This window comes from Drosophila obscura, unplaced genomic scaffold, assembly GCF_018151105.1.
Source record: "Drosophila obscura isolate BZ-5 IFL unplaced genomic scaffold, ASM1815110v1 contig_150, whole genome shotgun sequence".
Classification (NCBI taxonomy): domain Eukaryota; kingdom Metazoa; phylum Arthropoda; class Insecta; order Diptera; family Drosophilidae; genus Drosophila; species Drosophila obscura.
The window spans coordinates 370,744-388,716 of NW_024542736.1; the positions used below are offsets into that span (position 1 = coordinate 370,744).

The window sequence follows — 17,973 nt, forward strand, 5'->3', positions numbered from 1 at the left end:
TCCATGATTAGATAATGCCTGCCACATGAATGATCAGCAGCTGTACTCACTCCGCTCACAATCTGTGGAAGATGGCGACTGCCGACTCTCGACACTCAGCGGGGAGACAGCGGCATCCGGTTCCGAGCTGGAGACGCATTGCACCTGCCACAAAAAGATTGTTAAATAATGATTCCAGATAGAGAGAGAGATCACCATAGAGGAGAGGAGCCACAAACCATATCACTGCCAGTGCTCCGATGGCTGGGAGGTCGCTCCGGACTGCGTGGACTGCATGTGGTGGTGTCTGGCGGACTGGCCGCCGTTCCCTGGCGACCCATCGAGGAGTCCGTCGTCAGATACGTGGTGGCCTGTGCCTGCTGCAGACTGATCTGCTGTGCCTGCTGCTGCTGTTGCTGCTGCTGCTGCGATGGCTGCTGCTGCTGGATCTGAATGGTGGTTGTCGTGGGACTCGCCGACACGAAAGTGGAGCCGCCACCCTGCTGTCCCGTGGGCATCACCAGACCCATGGGCGTGGAGTATATCTGGCCAATGGGACTCAACTGCCCGTTGGCCCCCACAATGTACTGCTGGCCGCCGGCGCCGGGCGAGATGAAGGACGGCTTGCTCTGTGGTGACGGAGTGCGCAGCATCACGGGCCCCTGGGGCGTCATCAGGCTGGTTGTGGGCATGTTCTGGATCTGCAGCAGGGTGGCGTCTGGGGCCATTACCAGGCCCGCGGGCATCAGCACCTGCTGCCCGATGAGGTTCACCTGCTGCAGGATCTGGCCGTTCTGCAGCAGCAGCTGCTGCGTCTGCTGCGGAGCTGACGAATTGGCCTTGTTCACCACGATGCCCTGGATGCCGGGACTCAGCTGGAACTGCTGCTGGAACTGTGGTGCCAGATGCAGCCGCTGCCGCCGCAGCTGCCGCCTGCTGATGGAGCAGGCCGGGCGCCTGGCTGGGGATGCTGGGCGAGATCTGTGGGGAGAGCGTCTTGGCGGGGGATCCACCACTCGGCGGTGGCGGCGTATGGCACACGGAACTCTTGCGTTTGCGCGGCCTCCGCTTGGCCTCCGGCGAGCTGATGATCAGCGTCTGACCATGCGGTGGCACTGCACCCGGATGTGGCATGGCCAGCACTTGCTCCAGGTGCTGCTGCTGCTGTGGATGATGCTGCTGCTGCTGCTGGTGGACGATGTAGCCGCCGTTGGGAAGTGTGTTGAGCAACACGGTCTGGCCACCTGCGCCTGCTCCTCCCCCTGAACTCTGTCCCGCCTGCGAGGTGATGATCTGGTGGTGCAACAGCTTGCCCCCGGAGTTGAGTATGACCGTGTTGCTGCTGCCGCTGCTGGATGTGGCTGCCCCCACTGACGAGGGTTGGCTCACAATGTAGCCGCCGCCCGACTGCGGATGCAGTTCCTGGTGGTGCTGCTGCTGCTGGATGATACTCGCGCGATGGTGATGCTGCTGCAGATGCGGATTCCCCTGCTTGCTGGGCTGTGGCCCTGGGATGACCAGCAGCTGTCCGGAGGAGGTCATTATCAGCTGACTGCCGCCATTCGTGGCGCCTGCCATTTGTCCGGCCATCGCTTGGAGCTGCGCCATTCCGGCCTGGGAGCTACTCAGCGTGGTGATCGGTCGCCCCGTGATCCCAGTGCCCGCCGTGGTGGTCACAATGCTGCGCGTCATCGTGGCCACTGCATTGCTGCTGGCCACAGCCAGCCTCTGTCCGGCAAGGGTCTGCTGGTTCTGCTGCTGCTGCTGGCGCATCACACGCAGCTGTGGAGCGCAAGTGGTAACCTGTCCCTGTACTTGGCCTTGGGTACGCATTTGCAAGATCTGCGGCTGAGGCTGTTGCTGCTGCGGCTTTGGTGATGGCGAGGGCGTGCTCTTGCCCGAATCCAGCAGTGAGTCTGTGGGCGAGGACAAGCTCTGCCTGGGACTCTCGTGGCTGGTGGAGATGGCACCCACTTGCTCGGGCCGCTTCTCCACGGCATCCTGCAGCACTGCCGCACTGCTCGAGACGGGCGACTCCTGGGGTGGTGGCACTACCGTGACGCTGGTGATCTGTGGCTTCTGCGGCCGCGCAAAGGCCTGCGTATCCACCTGCAATGTGCGCTGTCCGGTATTCACATTGGAGGACACATTGGCTCCCACCGATTCCGCTTCCCACTTGCCGCCAAACACCGACAGCCGTCGTATCCTCTGGCGCTGTATCTGGAGTTGCTGAAGTTGCTGTTGTTGCTGCTGCTGCTGCTGCTGCTGCTGCTGGGAGCTGTGCACAATGGGCTCCTGTGGCAGGGCTCTGGCCGTGGATGTGGCCGACACTGTCACGGTTTTGGCTCCCGTATCCAGGCCCCCACCCAGCGTATTGTGCAGCAGGACTGTCTGCTGCTGCATATAACCGGCGGGATCGTCCTTGAAGTTGGGTTGCTGCTGTTGCTGCTGCTGCTGTTGCTGTTGCTGCTGCTGCTGCAACAGGGATGGTGCTGCGGGTGGAGGCAACGTTACGGGTAGAGGCAGGGAAGAAGGTGTTGCTGCTGCTGTGGCTGCTGCTGGCGTCTGCTTTATCACATGTCCTCCGGCTGAGCGCTTAGGGACTCCAATTCCAACTCCAGCTCCAGCTCCTCCTATTCCTATTCCGGCTAATGCTTGACTAGTTTGCATTACAGTCGTGGGCGTGGGTGTGGGTGTGGACGTGGCCATTCCATAGGCATGGTTCCGTGCGGGTAATTTGTTATTGCCGTATTTGTGGCAATCAGCTTCTGGAAATGGAGCAACAAATTGAAAAGGCAAAGTCAGTGAAAGGTCAAGACAACATCCTCTCTTTGGTTATGCAAAGCGCGTCGCGTCCTTAAAGTGCCCGCAACGTGTCCCCTGCGTGTGCCACAAAACAGCCACCCGCCCACCGCACACACCTTTCCTCTAGAGGAGCTGAAAGCAGCAGAAGGATGCCAAGCGGATGCGGCTGGGTCTGGGGCTGGGGCTGGAGGGCAGAATGACGACCCGAATAAAATCAAAACACACACACCCACACACACAAAACGTGCTGCTGCGAAAGTCAGATGAAAGTAAAGGGTTTACCGGGTAGTGGGGACACTCGTGGGGGGCGGCTCCAGTGGTTTTTTAAGCAGCGGTGAGGATATAATGAAGGACTTATAATTAAACAGCAAAAAAAAAAAGGACCAGCCCAGCCACTCGACCAATTTACTGACTGCCCTCCTTCCTTCCATTCATCCAAATGCAAAAATGAACCCGAACAAGAAAATAGCTACCTTCAAAATCCGAAACTTTTGATACCCTGGCAGGCACATATGTATGTACATACTGATGTACTCGTACATATATGTATAGCTCTTATTTGTAATTGAACTGAATTTTCCAACGTTCATACAACAACAACAAAACTTTCTTGATTGCTGCTTTGGGCACTTCTTTGCATCGAAATAAAGGATTAAGGATTCAAATGTCATGGCATGTGGCAATGACTAGTGATATATACTTTGTATACTCTCTGCGCGGCAAGTATCTGTACTATTTTAAATGATATATGTAACTAAGGGCACTGCCAGCCACTGCCCAAAGTTTATCCGCCTTTTGCCGAAATACAAAGCTTGCAAAAAACAAAAAAAAAATAAACCAACACCCTGCTGAATCTGTGAGCCCAGCGAAACCCAGCCGAAAACCACAGAAAATTTAAATTCATTTGGCAGTAAGCTCGCGAGGGGGAAAGATTTTTAGCAAATACTTGCCACACACCCCACTCCCCTGCCCCCCAGTGAGGACACCCACGGAGCGCACGGACAGACCACAGCTCCTGACCAACTTCTCCGCCACTCAACTCCTGCCCCTTCCTCTGCCCCTGCCCTCTTCAATCCTGCAGCAATGCCACGCGAAAATTTTCTAAATCGTGCAAAACTTTTGCTTTGTGCGGCGTTTTTAATGCGACGCTGATTGGCCCTCGCCATCGCCCACACCCATCCATCCATGGGCCATTCCGTGGACGAAGGACCCGCCTGCAATTGCCTGCTGCATACATTGTGGGTAGTGGTGGTGGGGGCGGCGGGAAAGGCGTGGCTGGTAGGCGGTTCGAAATGGACGCGCTCTCGGCTAAACTTTTGCCATCAAGTCCCTTTTGTTTCAATTAACCTTTTCATTTGAAAGTTTTTAACAATGTTTGCCGAATGTTTGGCCAACTGCTCAACGTTCCATCCTCTCCTCACTCTCTCTCTCTCTCTGTCTCTGTCTCCCTTGTTCCCTGCCACACCTCCTCTGTCTGTTGCAAATGTGGCAAGAAGGTGAATGGTGGCTATGTGTTGGTGTTGGTGCTGGGTGTCGTGTCGCAACCCTTTTCCCGAAATTGGCAACAGTTTTGCAGTTGTTTTCCTTTTTCATCCGGCAAATATCTCAAATGGAAATCAAATTGCTTTGAATTGCTGGAAGAAAAAGCCTTTCAGGAATGCTGTATCCCCCCCGCCCCACAGGGCTGCAGCCACGATAAGGACGGAGATTCCCCACCCGGATGCAAAAGAGAGCAGTGTCAATAGGAACTTTTGTTGTGAAAGCTTCTGGCATGGTTGAATGGATGATTGAAAGGAGATGGTAGCATCGCAGCATTCCATTGAAATAATGAACGAATTGAGGGTACCCTTTAGCCTCACTAAAGGTATAGGTACCCTCCACAGAGGAAAGAAAGAGAGGTCCTAGTCCCCTTTTGTGGCGGCCCAAATCCCCCCCCACAAAACCCCCCTCCAACCGAAAACTGCCCAAAAACTGCCTGAGGCACTTCTCAAGTGCAAATGTTTTCGAGTCTTTAATAAAAATAACATTTATTTAAGGCTTAAAGCGGCTTAAATAATAACAGCCGAAACAGGACTGGAGGGGAGTGTAGGGGGGAAACAAACATCCGAGAAATGTCTTTGAGTAACGCGTTGGTTTGGCGGAACGCGTCAAGTTCCTTTGTCCCTTTCTGGTGCCAAACAAAACAGCAGGGAAAATCAAAACAGGCTAAAGGAAAAACAAACAAGGGGCAAAGGCACAGGAGGCAAGGAGTTGGGCGTATAGCCAGGAGACAAACAGGGAAGCATCCGAAATGCACTTCCTGTCGTGTGGGAGGGACGCCTGCCACTTCCCGTTGCCTGCGCCCCAAAAGCTGTCTTAAGCTTGTTGAACTCTCGCTACCGCTCCTGCTCCTGCTGCTACTGCTCCTGCTGCTCGTGTGTGTTGTTTGCTGCTGCCCTGCTGCTCTTCAGTTCTCTCCCTGTATCTCTTTCTGTTACTCTCTCGTTCTCAGTTTTCCCCCATGTTTGTTTCCCAGTGTGCATTTTCACTTTATCATTGTCTAGGCATCGTTTTTCACTTGGCAGTAGCAGCAGCAGCAGCAGCCACATCCAACATTGAGCACCTTTTCCACTTGGATCTGTTTGCACTTCCACACACACACACCACACACATACCGAAATGTGTATACATATGTATGGGTATGCTCCATTTTCCCCTTTGGTTTTGCTCTACGGTCTATGGCTGGCTTTTCCTTGGCCTAGCCTTCCGTGCACTTTTCGCACGTATCTACACTAGTTTTCCTTTGCCCTGACCTCATCCTTTCACTGCACCCTTCTACCCGTGCACCCCACTTCTACATGCTGGCATCGTCTTCGTCCTGTTCATCGTCGTTGCGCCGTCGTGTTCTTTTTTTTTTTGTATCCTTGCAGTTGCGAAAAAATGCAGGCAGGCAGGCAGCCGGCAGCGCACTCACTTTTTTTTCTATAGCATACTTTTGTGCTGCCCGGGAAAAACGCTCGCCCGCAGGGGAGCTCTCTGACAGCCCAGGGTTGCCATGGCGCACCAAATAAATGACTAAGGCGTCTCTGGTCTCTGGTCTGTTCTGTCATTCCGTTGGGGCCATCAAAAGGAAAAGTCATTGCCAAGCAAATCATTTCATTTGAGTGGAGCGCCGCCGCGCTGGGAGAGATTTATCTTTTAAATTTATTTAATCTACTTTTTGCAGCTTTACCATGGCTTTAGTACTGTTCGGGCAAATCGTCTGGCAACCCTGGCTGGCTGTTGCCAATCCTCAAATATTGTCGTTTCGGCTTTCATCGTTCGTCGTTGGTGTTTGTCGTCGCTTAACATTGATTAAGTTGGAAATCTGTTGGTTGGGGGACAGTACTACTACTACCTATCTGACATGGACAGGGGTTCTATATACTCTACACTCGTATTTCTTTTGGTCTACATTTATATATATACATATATATATGTATATGTATGTACAATATGTATTTGTTCACCTTTGTTGGCCATTTCAGGTGTGGTTGTTATTGTTGCATGGACTGTTGCTGCCGTTGCAGCCGTTGTCGTCGTCGCCGTCGTTCTCATCAGCGTTGAGAACACATCACTGACAGCTGCTGGCCCAGATATGGATACAGATACGGATACGGCGGGCAGCGTATTTGTCGTTGTCGTCGTCGCATCTTTGACACTCTGCTGCTGCTGTTGCTGCTGCTTCTGAGATTCAAGAAATCGCCGCTGGTGCAGGCAAGGTGTCGTCGTCGCTGTTGCTGATTCAACTGTGGCTGCAGCAACTGTTGGCAGCTTCAGTGGCATGTTGGGCACCTGAAACAAAGCATCAAATTGCTTTAATTAGTATAAATGCTGTGCAAAAATCAAATTAGGCGCCGCCGCCACAGCACTGACCGCCGCTTGATGTCAAATCGAGAATTTAATTAAGCCCCTGAGCCCCTTCTCCCTGAATGGAATGCCACAAACACACAACACAGACACACACACATATCAATCCAATATCCACTCAAAATGTAAACATTTTAACACTGAGGGTTTAGAGCGGAGTGTGGGGGAGTCGCTGTTCGCCCCCATTAAATTTGCATAGAAAACGTGAGTCGCAATTGCAAACACAATTATTTAAGCGCCGACGATTCCTGGTTCTCATTTTGCATACCCACCGAGTACGGCGTATGCCTCTAATCGTTTTTCAATATATTCTCAAGCTTACATTATTTTCCACCCCTTTTTGAAGATGCATTGAGTGAGTATGTGCTGTACTACTTGCCGTTGATTGACATTTAATTTAATTTCCCATAAACACTTTCTCAATTAAGTTACAAATTGTTTTATCTCAAATCTTTTAATTGCTTTTATCGTTCATTTATTATCTGAAATTCCCCTTTACCATTTTCGTATACATATTCTATAGATCTTGTTTTCTAATGCACATTTTTTCACATCTATCTACGAGTATATTTCTATTATATTCAATGATTGGCCGTAATTGAAATCGTACACTTTTCTCCGAACAAATTATATTTATTAAATTATTTTTCTATAATTTTCGATAATTGCCATTGCCGTTGCCATGAAAAATTCAATTTAATCCCAAAACTCGATGTCTCTTCCTTTTCATAAACTTTAATTGGATTTGGAAAAGGGTTTTTTTTACCCTGTTCTTTTTTTATCCTCGCTACATATACATACATATGTATTTATCGGATGTAATTTCAATTGAAATTATCCCCAATTTGCAGACAATTTTTATTCAATTTAGTTTCGAAAAAGGGTTTCTAATGGAAGGGCTAGTTGGGGGGGCATTCCGCATCCCCTTCCTTATGTCCTCAATGTTTCCCCTCTAATTTGCAACAATTGAAATCAGATACGATTCCACACTGTAATTTCCTGCTGCGGGGCAGGCATCCACATCCACTCTGGTATTCCCTTTAATCATGACCCCCCATCGATGATGTTTTTCCTGTAATTTGCATTTAATGAAATTCGATACAAATTCGCTCAAATTTCGAATTGTTGGCATATCCAAAATACTTGCCAATGATTAGGCGGGTACCCTTTTCCATGGGGTTGCCGGCCATCGTCCTACAATCCAATGTGCTTTATAATTTGCGGCAAAAATCTGATACCATTCCACCCTTCTCCCTGTATTTGTATTTCCATTTTCAAAGGACGAGGGTTATTTAAGGGCTTTATTTCTCCTGGACTCGACCTTGGCGCCCCGGGGCTTAGTCGCTGTCCAATTAGCATTTTGGAAACGCAGTGGAGTCCCCGCCGCACCATATCCGAGTGATTGTACTCCAATGTGTAATCCAATCAAATGCACCAGCAGATCCATCATTATCGGGGCTGAGCAGATCAAAAGACACTCCCTCCCTCGCACTTGCCATGGCAGCGCCATGCCACCATGCACCTGCTGTAAACGCACGGAATTTATGCAAATGAATCGCCGGCAAAAGGTTTCGATTTGCACGCCTCCGCGTGAAACCCGCCCCCCTTCTATGGATGATGATGGACGAGGCAGCGCCATCGAGAAACGACGACGACCCTTTTGGGGAAATGGCCACTTTTTGCGGCACTACGAATCAGTGGCAGGAGGAGAAGTGGAGTGGGGTAGAGTGGTTGTGGCTCACTGGCTCTCTGACAATTGCTTCATTGGCTGGCCAAGCGCTGGATAAACGTGTCGCAACCATTTTGGGTCAACAATTTGTACCGATGCGAGCCTTTTAGGAGACGGAGTACCACCGCATGCATTCCACAGACCCAAGTTGGTTATTAAACATTAAAATGTTTCACTGACTTCTTTTTTATGGGAGGAAAAACCCAGCAGAGCGAACAGAGCGAACCAAAGGAACGGCCAAAGCAATTGGAGAAGGCGAGGCAATAAAATGGTTCAAGTACCAGCTGGATGAAAGCCCTGGGGCATGGGGCATGTAGCAGTAGCAGGAGCAGAAGCAGGAGTAGAGACTGCCCCCAGAGGGAGATCTGGTAACTCAAGTGCTGAAATTAAATGAATCATTGGCCAGTAAGTAGAAGATAATGAAACGTGAAACTGTAGCTGCTGCTGGAGAGTAATGAAATATCTCGAGGGCATCTCTCAAGGTAATCGTTTGATGGGAGGGGAGCCACGAGCTCCCACTAGTAGTGCCTCTCTGTGGAGTCTCTCCCTCTCTCTCTACCTCCCTGCCGTGATTTGAGAGGCAATTAATTTATATTCATTTCTGAAATTTATTAATTGGCCCACGCCTCAACAACGACTAGAAAATAAACCCATTAGGATGCTGATCCCCGGATAGTATCCCCAACCCAATCGCATCCACTTGCAGGAGGCAGGAGGTAGTCTCATAAACGACTAAGCTTTTGATTCCTGGTCCCCTCTTCAGAATCTAAAGCTTTGCTTTCATATTGTGTTGCTTTTGTTGCACAGCCTCAAGTGCTGCTGTTGCTTTTGACTTTACTGTAGCTGTAGCTGTTGCCGTTTCTGTTGCCATGGCTTTGGTTGCCACTTAGTCAAAGGCAGTTGCCACACAGAAAAGCAAACATAATTTCAACTTTTGAAATGCAATAAAACCGCATCTCATCCCACACAGCCCCAGACACAGTATTTCTCCCCCTGCTTCTACTGCCCTTCCTCCTCGTAGCATAGGAAAAGCTAACAAATGTATGTAGAACATTTGCATTTGCCAACTGGGTCGTCGTCGTCGTCGCCGTCATCCTCATCGTTGAGGCGTGGAGGGACACCTCCCCTTCTATCGTGTCGTGTCTCTGGGCTTTGTAAACTATATAAAAAATAATAAATAAAATCAGAGGGAGAAATATGTGTATGTACTACGCAACTGCAAACTGCAATCAAATGTTGCCATGGCATCAGGGCCCCAAGCTCTCTCGGGTATCTGCTGTATCTGTATCTGTATATATCTGTGTATCTGTTGTATCCCCTGCTCTCCCGTCCCATGCATTCGGTTGGCCATTCAATGCGAGAGCATTCAAACATAATATCCAAATTTAATTGGCATTTAATGGAAAAATAATTAAGCAAAAGCTGTGCATGTTCTCGACTGCCACTGACAGCAGCAGCAGCACCAGCAGCAGAAATTGCAATGGCAGCAGTAATAATGGTTGATAGACTAGATGATGACTCCTTTCAGACATCTAACAGATGAATAGATATAGAATGATGGAGAGATGGGGATGGAGAGATGGGGATGGAGAGATGGGAATGGAGCGCTCTCAGAGCAGGAGGATAAAACGAGCAGGTGACCAACAAAAATTAAATTATAAACAAGAGTAAATAAATATCAGACCCGAAATTGTTTAGCAATAATCGATAAGTCGATTAAAAATCAAGTTTAAATGACCAAAACTCGATAAAAGTTATCAAACAAGTTTACAATATCAACAATAAATTGATTGGACAGTTCTACAATCGATTAATCGAATAAAAATTACAAAATTACAGAACATCGATTATAAATTGATTAAAATGTAAAAAAAATCGATAATTCAATGTTAGAGACTGAACCATTTATTTGATATATTTGAAGGAATAAATGCTGCAATCAGTTCTGGGGAAAAGTGTATTTTCACTGCTTGAATTTTATGTTTTTTAATTATTTTCAGTTAGAGCCAACTGCTTGCATTTAAGTGGAGGCTCACAAAGCAACTTATGTTTATTTTGTTTATACAATAATTACGCTATTAAATGCCAAATTATGATGTATGATGCATGATGCATGCTGCAGGAATTATTCCCTCACCCTTAATTAAAACTGTCACATTTTGTGGACCAAACCGAGCATATCCTTTCGTGACGTGACCCTTTGGCAGAACCCACCAAAATGGTTATTAGCCCAGAAGGCAGGAGAGACCAGCGAAGCGTTGAAGCGACGCGTTGACACTCTCCACCAAAGCGTGCGGCTAATGAATACCAACAAACAAACAGAAAAATACATTCACATTAAACGATATACATACATGCATATGTACATATGTATAGTCGTGTTGTTTATATAATGGATAGTTATAAATGAACATAGTTGCCGCATTTACATATATAAATGTAGGTATGTATATTCGATGTGTTTCATAGATGTGAAACATGTATTTTGCATATTTTTGATGTATTAACTGTTTTAGCCGCGGGCATGTGTATAGCAGGTGGGAGTTAAATAATGGGGGGGGGGGCTAAGGGGGTTGTCCAAACTGTGTAACACGCAACAAAATGCCAGTGAAAATACCAACAAACATTGCACTTTTCCATGCATAATTGTGAAAATTAAAACCCACTGTGCCGCCAGACAGTATGCAATGCCGTGCAATGCACACCCCCAGCCCCGTTGCGTGCATGTGTGTGTATGTACTGGGGGATGGTGGCCATGTGTCCAGGAGTTTTGCAGTGGGTGTAAGAGGAGGTTGAGGCCAGACCATAGACCGACCGACCAACCGACCGACCATATGCAAACGAGCTGGGCGGCGAGACTTATGCTTGGCTGTGGCTATGTGGCTCTGTGGCACTCTCCGGTGGTTGCAGTCGGGTTTCAGGTGTGAAGCGCATGCACAGGTGCATGAACGGTGTTGGTTTTCATTAACGTCATAATGCCCGACAGCTTTAATCCTTTGCCAAGACTAGGGGATGGACTGTCTCGGTCTTGCATGTGGTAGTGGGAGTGCCCGTGGTAGTAGAGCTCTCGGACACCGACATGGACATGGACACGGGGCACACGGGGCACCTCCTCCGGGCAATTGTGCGCGCACACAGGAACAGCAGAAACAACAGAAACAACGGGAACAGGAACGGAAACTTTGCGGCGCTGCCGGATATGAGTAATCGCTCAGTCACGTCGTGGCATCAGTAAGTCCTTGGCTGCAGCAGGACCAGCACACCGTTGCAGCAAGATTTTCAACCAAAAAAAAAGAGTGTGGGAGAAAGGCGATAGACTCTGTGTGTGTCTCTGTGTGTGTGTTTGCAATGTGCATGACGCAACCCACAACGGAAATCGCTCAACGTTCGCTTGGAGCGCGCATGCAACGCTCTGGTTAATGGTCGACAGGATGGACCACCTGCCTCATGCCACCTCTACTGAACGATGTCGATGTTGATGCCATTTCCAACTACCATCAATTGAAATGCAAGAAGCCTTCAAAGCTGCCACCCACACACACACACACACACACACACACACACACACACACATACAAAAATCACCCACACACAACAGGACTCGTAAATTCCAGGCAGGACTCTCGCTTCAAAACGGACATTTAGGGAAAATTGAATTGACACAATCCATTTGGGTGGGGGGCTGCGCGGCGAAGCCCCACAACTGTTTAGGTTTTCAGGATATCGATTTGTAGAAAACATTTTTCAGGGCCAACAAAAGTGCTATTACATATGTACATATGTACATACTTATAAACAAATTTTGGCTAGCATTAGGTGGGACTTTTTACTGTCCAAATCTATGTAGCTATTTGCTTAACTTCCTTCTTTATTGAAATAATTCATTGTAATTAATTCGAAGTCTTTTGTGGCTCTTTGCTCTTTGCCTGTTTATTCTTAATCGAATGTGGCCGTTCGCTTAGGAGAAATTTGTGGGGAAACGAATTTGCGAATTAATTTTGGGGGAACAGAAAGCGTCCCAATATTTGTCTTGCTGCCAACAGTCTCTTTGGGCAGCTCTTTGGAAGTGCACATATCCCGACAAAAAGGGCAGCAGCACTCCCTCCATCTTGACAGCTTTATTGAACATTCGATAGCATTCATTTATTGAGTACAGTGAGAGCTCGCTTTTAGTTTTCCTTTTTTCGACATCTAAAAGTGTTCGCTCAAACGGACCTTCACTGTTCGGAAATCCGTACTCCCATTCTATTGAATTTCCTTCGAATTAGTAAGGGGATTCTCCTACATCTCCTCTCCCTCCCCAGACATAACTCATTCAATTCCAAGAAGTGAAAAGTTTTTCAAAGTTTCTTTCTGCCACTGTGTCAACGTCAACGTTCGCTTCTTGAGGACACATCTTCCAGTTCATTCCCCGTCATGGGTTCATTCTCTCCCTGCTGCTGATGCTGCTGATGCTTCTGCTGCTGCTACTTCGGCTGCTGCTACTTCTGCTGCTCATTCATCTGTTCCTTTTCTGGTTTTTGGTTCGAGTCCTGGGGTCCCTGCCACCACGCTGTCTGCTCATGGCGCGTACAACATTTAATTTGGACTAATGAAGTTTCTATAAAAACCCAGGCAGCAACGGTTCGCTCGCACTCCTCGGAAATTCAATTTTTGCCACTAAAAACTGTTCGGAGGGGGGAAAAGGGAAACCAGTAGAGTGAACACTAAACTAAAAGTGGAGTGGAGTGTGGAATGGTGTGGTGTGGCGTGGCGTGGTGTGGTGTTATGTGGCAGCGGTGGAGGCAAGTGGTGTGGAATGGAGCCAAGACGAAGGAAAGGAGAGACATGTCTCGAGACAAGACAAGTCTCAGGTCTTCCTGCTCACATTCGAGTGACGTGCAAATTACCCCCGAAAAAAAAGGAAAGGCAGAAACAAACGACGACTGCAGAAGGGAGCGAGGGAGGTGAGTTGTAGTCGCGTATTTCTCTGAAAGATTAAGATTGAGGCAGGAAGGTTGTTGCATCCCTGCCACCTGCCACCAGCCACCAGCCACCATTGCGCCGCCTAATTGTTTTAGTTGTTGTTCCATGAATATGCTAAATTGTCTGCCACAGTTTTCGTGCTTGCGCCCTCTCTGCAAATGTTTATAAATGCAAATTGGCCGAAAAGTGCAACAGCAGCAGCAGCAGCAAAAACCAGGCAGAATCAGATTGGGGCTGATGGACGCCACTTTCCGGACGTGCTTGGTTGCCTTTCGGTGTGCGTCAGAATTTTGGGAATGGGAATGGAAATGAAAATGGAAATGGTATTCGGAGGCGACTTCGGGGACAGGCCCTGAATGAATGAATGACAGCACAAACAAGATAGGAGCAGGCGGCTGAATGCTGTACGAGCGAAGCTGATGATACCCTTCCTATGGTTGACATATGCCGAACAATAGGTATATTTAGACAATTTATCTTGCTCCCATTGCCACTATTCCTTCTCAGAGATTTATTCTGCGACAACGGATGCCTGCCAGAGACGCACACGCAAAAAGAGCAAAAGAAAATGCCAAAGAATGCAAAAACAAAATACATGTCGTGTGCATGACGAGGCAAATCGCTGTTCGACTGATCGTAAGGGGTTTTTCTTGTTGCAAAGGCTGATCTATACAACTGATTATTTCTATGGACCCTATATATGAGATTCTATCATTTCTGATAATGTGGAATATTCTTTTTTTACCGATTCTTTCTGTGTGTATATACGATCCAGAGGTTTCTATGTATTCCCATTATATATCACATGCAAATATCTACACAAAATCACAATACCCTGCTTGAAGAGTATACAAATGTAGAGCGTTGCGATGCGATCTGGGGGTTTACTTTCGTTTTCTGGCCCTGACATGGCCGATAGTAGACGTAGCGGGCAGGCGAGGCGGGCTGGGGGCTTGCCAATGCTACAAAGCAGATTGTCCGGCAGGCAACCTTCAGGCACATTCAGGGCAATCAAACCATCCGACTTTGTTATTCCCTGACTTTTGCGTGTGTGCGTCGCGTCGTAAACAGCAGCCACAGAAACAGAAACAGCAACAACAACAACAATTGCTTTTATTTTTATTGTAAGCTGTAAATTGTGTGGCAACAATGCCGCTGACATCGTTCGGCGCACGCTGACCTTCTCAAGTTTTGTTTGTTTGCTTTTGTCGGAATGGAATCTGAATGTAGAGAACTGGGGCCAAAGTTTTATTTGTTTGCTTGAGACCTGCCTGGGACCTGGGACCTGGGACCCGGTTCCCGGGACCCAGTACTTTCCCCCGCCGATTCAGAGGCCTGCGCCACTTGCCACACAATGCTGCTGCGTGCAATGCTCTCGAAATAGAAGTCCATTGGGGACGAGGCAGCGGCAGCAGCTGTTGCGACGACTCGACTTCTCTCTTTGCTTTTTTGTTTTGTTTTTGCCTGTGGAAAATCAATTTCAATTGTCTCGCACTTATCGGAAAATATACAGAAACAAATAAAAAAAAAACCGATAAAGATAAAGAACGAGTCAATCTTTTTTTGTTTTTGTTTTATTTTTGTTTCGGTTTTTCATTTGCACTTTTAGCAATTGAGAATTTCAATTGTAAATAATTGTTTAATTATCGACAATTGCAGTGGAATCGCGAATCAAGAACCGAGAACTGCGAACCGAACAGACAACAAAGCATTCTGCGTCATTCCATATACCGATTTCTGAGTCACAGAAAAATACAATCTACATATAAAGAATGATTAAAGAGCCGCAGAGAGTGATATAATTAAGCGATGATGCACGCCTAATGGGGGACACATTGCCTATACGCAATTCATGGATTACGTATACGCCCATTATGTCTATTAGTTGTACATTAATCGCATTGGGGCAAAGAAGGCGTCACTTATCGGATTACACACTTTTTTTCCCTCATGAGAAAATCTTTTCTCTTTCTCAGTTGCATTTTTTTTTGTACAAACTTTTCAAATTGGATATCAAATACGAGTACGAGTACATGGAGCCACTCAAAACTAGTTATGTCTCAACTCTAATTGTCTGCCATCATGCCTGCCTCTGCCTCTGCATCATGCCTCTGTTGCTGCTGCTGCTGCTGCTGCTGCTCCATTTGGCCTTTTCAGTTTTAGCCTCAACTTTCCAATCGTAGCCGAAACACTCGAAACTTTGTCTCCTCCGACATCATAATTTGCTGGCTGGCTCTGGCTCTGGCCCAACCTCAAACCAAGCGACTGCCTGCCTGCCAGCCTGCCTGCTGCCATACGATACCACGGCTCAATTCTCAATCCAAAACTTCAGCTCCACAGCGCCACAGCTCCGTAGCTCCATTGAGTGACAGCCGCTTTGTCTAGCTTTCTGGCCAAAAGAGACTTTCACCAAACAGAAACACACACACAGAGAGAGAGAGACAGAGAAACAGTGACAGAGACAGAATGAAATCCCTAACCTACCACACCTTAAAGCACAAAAGAAAGGCTGCTAAAAGCAGTCAAGACGACAGCATAAAATGGCAATAATCAAAACAGAAATGCGAACAAATCAACGAGCATAGACTTCATTATGTGGGACCATCAATCATGGCCAAAACGAAACGCCAAAGGGGGCAGTGGCGTGGAGTGGCAGCATGGAGGGAGCAGAGTTGAATGTGCTCCCCCAAAAAACATGAGACGTGCCACAAAATCACCAATACCACCTACCTAAACCAAAGTTATGGCCAACAGGGCGAACACAGCACACACACACACACACACACAGAAGACAGTCATCGACTCTTGTGGTCAAAAAAATGTGTGGCACAGACGCAGTGGCAGGAGGCAAGAGAGAGGCAGAGAGAGAGGACAAGCGCTATGAAGTGTTTAGTAAACAAATTGCGGTCTCCCCTGCCTTTCGATAATACGCATTTTAGATCAGCTTAGCGCACTCAAAATGGAGGCTGCACGGGGCATGAACAGCAAAGAGGGGACTCAGAGTGGTGGTAGAGGGGCAAGTGGCGGTTGGAGCCAAGTTATAAGTGCATTGCACCGAAATATCGATTGACGGAGCAGCAGCAGCGGCAGCGGCAGAAGAAGCAGCGCCAACAAAAGACGACAATCAACGCTGGCGCGCGATTTTCACAGTTCCAGGCATTCAACTTAAAATGCGTGTGTGTACACTGAAAGAAAACTTTAGCGCCGTAAATTTTGTTATATTTACTCCGCGTATTTATAGATTTTTGCTTGCAAATTTTATTTATTTTCTCCAAGTGTACAGCACACTCCTCAAACTTTTGTGGGGAAGCGTATTAAAAGGACATTGAATGTACGCGCGGGGGCGGCCAGGCGCTCGTTGGGCAGGTCACGGGAGGGGAATCGCAGTCGAACTTGGGGTCGGGGCGTTGGCGCTTGACGGCGGGCATCAACGTCACGCAAAAAAAAGCAAAGGGAAACCATAAACTCAAATTAATGACCTCGGCTGATGACTGAAGGAGAGCAGGCCAACGAGAGAGAGGAAGGGAGACAACAGATAAATGCTCAAAGGCGAGGGAGAACAGAAGCCAATAACAAAAGCAAAGCAGAGCAGAGCAGCAGCAGCAGCAGCTAAAATAATCATAAGAAAAAGACGAATAAGAAGAAGAAGAAGCCGAAGCCAAAGCCGAAGTAGCAGCAACAGAAGCAGAACAACGGCACATGGCCATGTCCAATGTCTGGGTGTGATTTACCGTTAACAGTTTTTTGTTGCTGTTGCTGTTGGCTGCTGCTGTTGAAAATTAATCTTATTGCAGGCGATTTCACTGCGATTTACACTGCACACACATGCATACACTTCTGCATATACATATATATATGTATGTATGTATGTTTTAGATAGTATATACAAATTGGAACTGCTCCAGAGAGCCAAGCGGCAGATGGTCACCAATGCCAGGGAAGGGGAGTGGGGTGCTGGAATGGAGAGTATCCAACTCTGGGCTTGCTCTGTGATTATGCAGTCGACGTCAACGTCGTGCTGCCATCGTCGTCGTCGTCGTCGTCACAGTCGATTTGTTGTCAAACTGGTTTTACAAATATTTTGCGTTAATCTGGAAGCCCCACTGATGAGGAGGGCTCGACGAGAGAGGGGGGTGGTGGTGGTGGTGGAGCTGCAGTTACATTGCAGCAAAGCTCAGTGAAAGTCAGTTGAATGCTGCGCTCTCCCCTCCCGCCAACCCCCAGCCAGTGACTGTCTGCCTTCTACCTTTTCTCTCTGTCTCTCCAGCAGCGCGCTCATTCCAGCTAGTTAGCTGAGTGCACACATCCCCCTCTCTCTCTCTCTGTCGCTCCTTCCAGCTAGTTAGCTCAGTGCACATTCAATTAGATTTAGCTCTGGCTTCAGTTTTAGCTTTCGGTTTAGCCGTAGCTTTGGCTTTGCCTTCCCCTCCGGCTCATTCATGGCGCTCCTCGGTATTTACAGCCAATTATGAGACAAACAAGTTGAGAGCGCTGCCCCGGTTAGAGATGGCAGCGTGATCACAATCAACCGCAATCACGGTATTCTTCCCTAGCCATTAGTAATCACCGGCATGGTCTCAGCCGCTCAGGATTCATCCACGACTTTC

General features: G+C 48.0%; 1 protein-coding gene across 1 annotated transcript in view; it reads right to left on the reverse strand.

Annotated features, from left to right (window-relative positions):
- The window catches only part of LOC111066414 (polyhomeotic-proximal chromatin protein), a 29,422-nt gene that overhangs the window by 2,609 nt on the left and 8,840 nt on the right, over positions 1-17,973 (reverse strand). Inside the window, 4 exon segments of the mRNA XM_022354987.2 lie at positions 51-144; positions 219-881; positions 883-2,747; positions 6,273-6,597. Coding sequence (XP_022210679.2) covers positions 51-144; positions 219-881; positions 883-2,747; positions 6,273-6,597 — 2,947 coding nt within the window.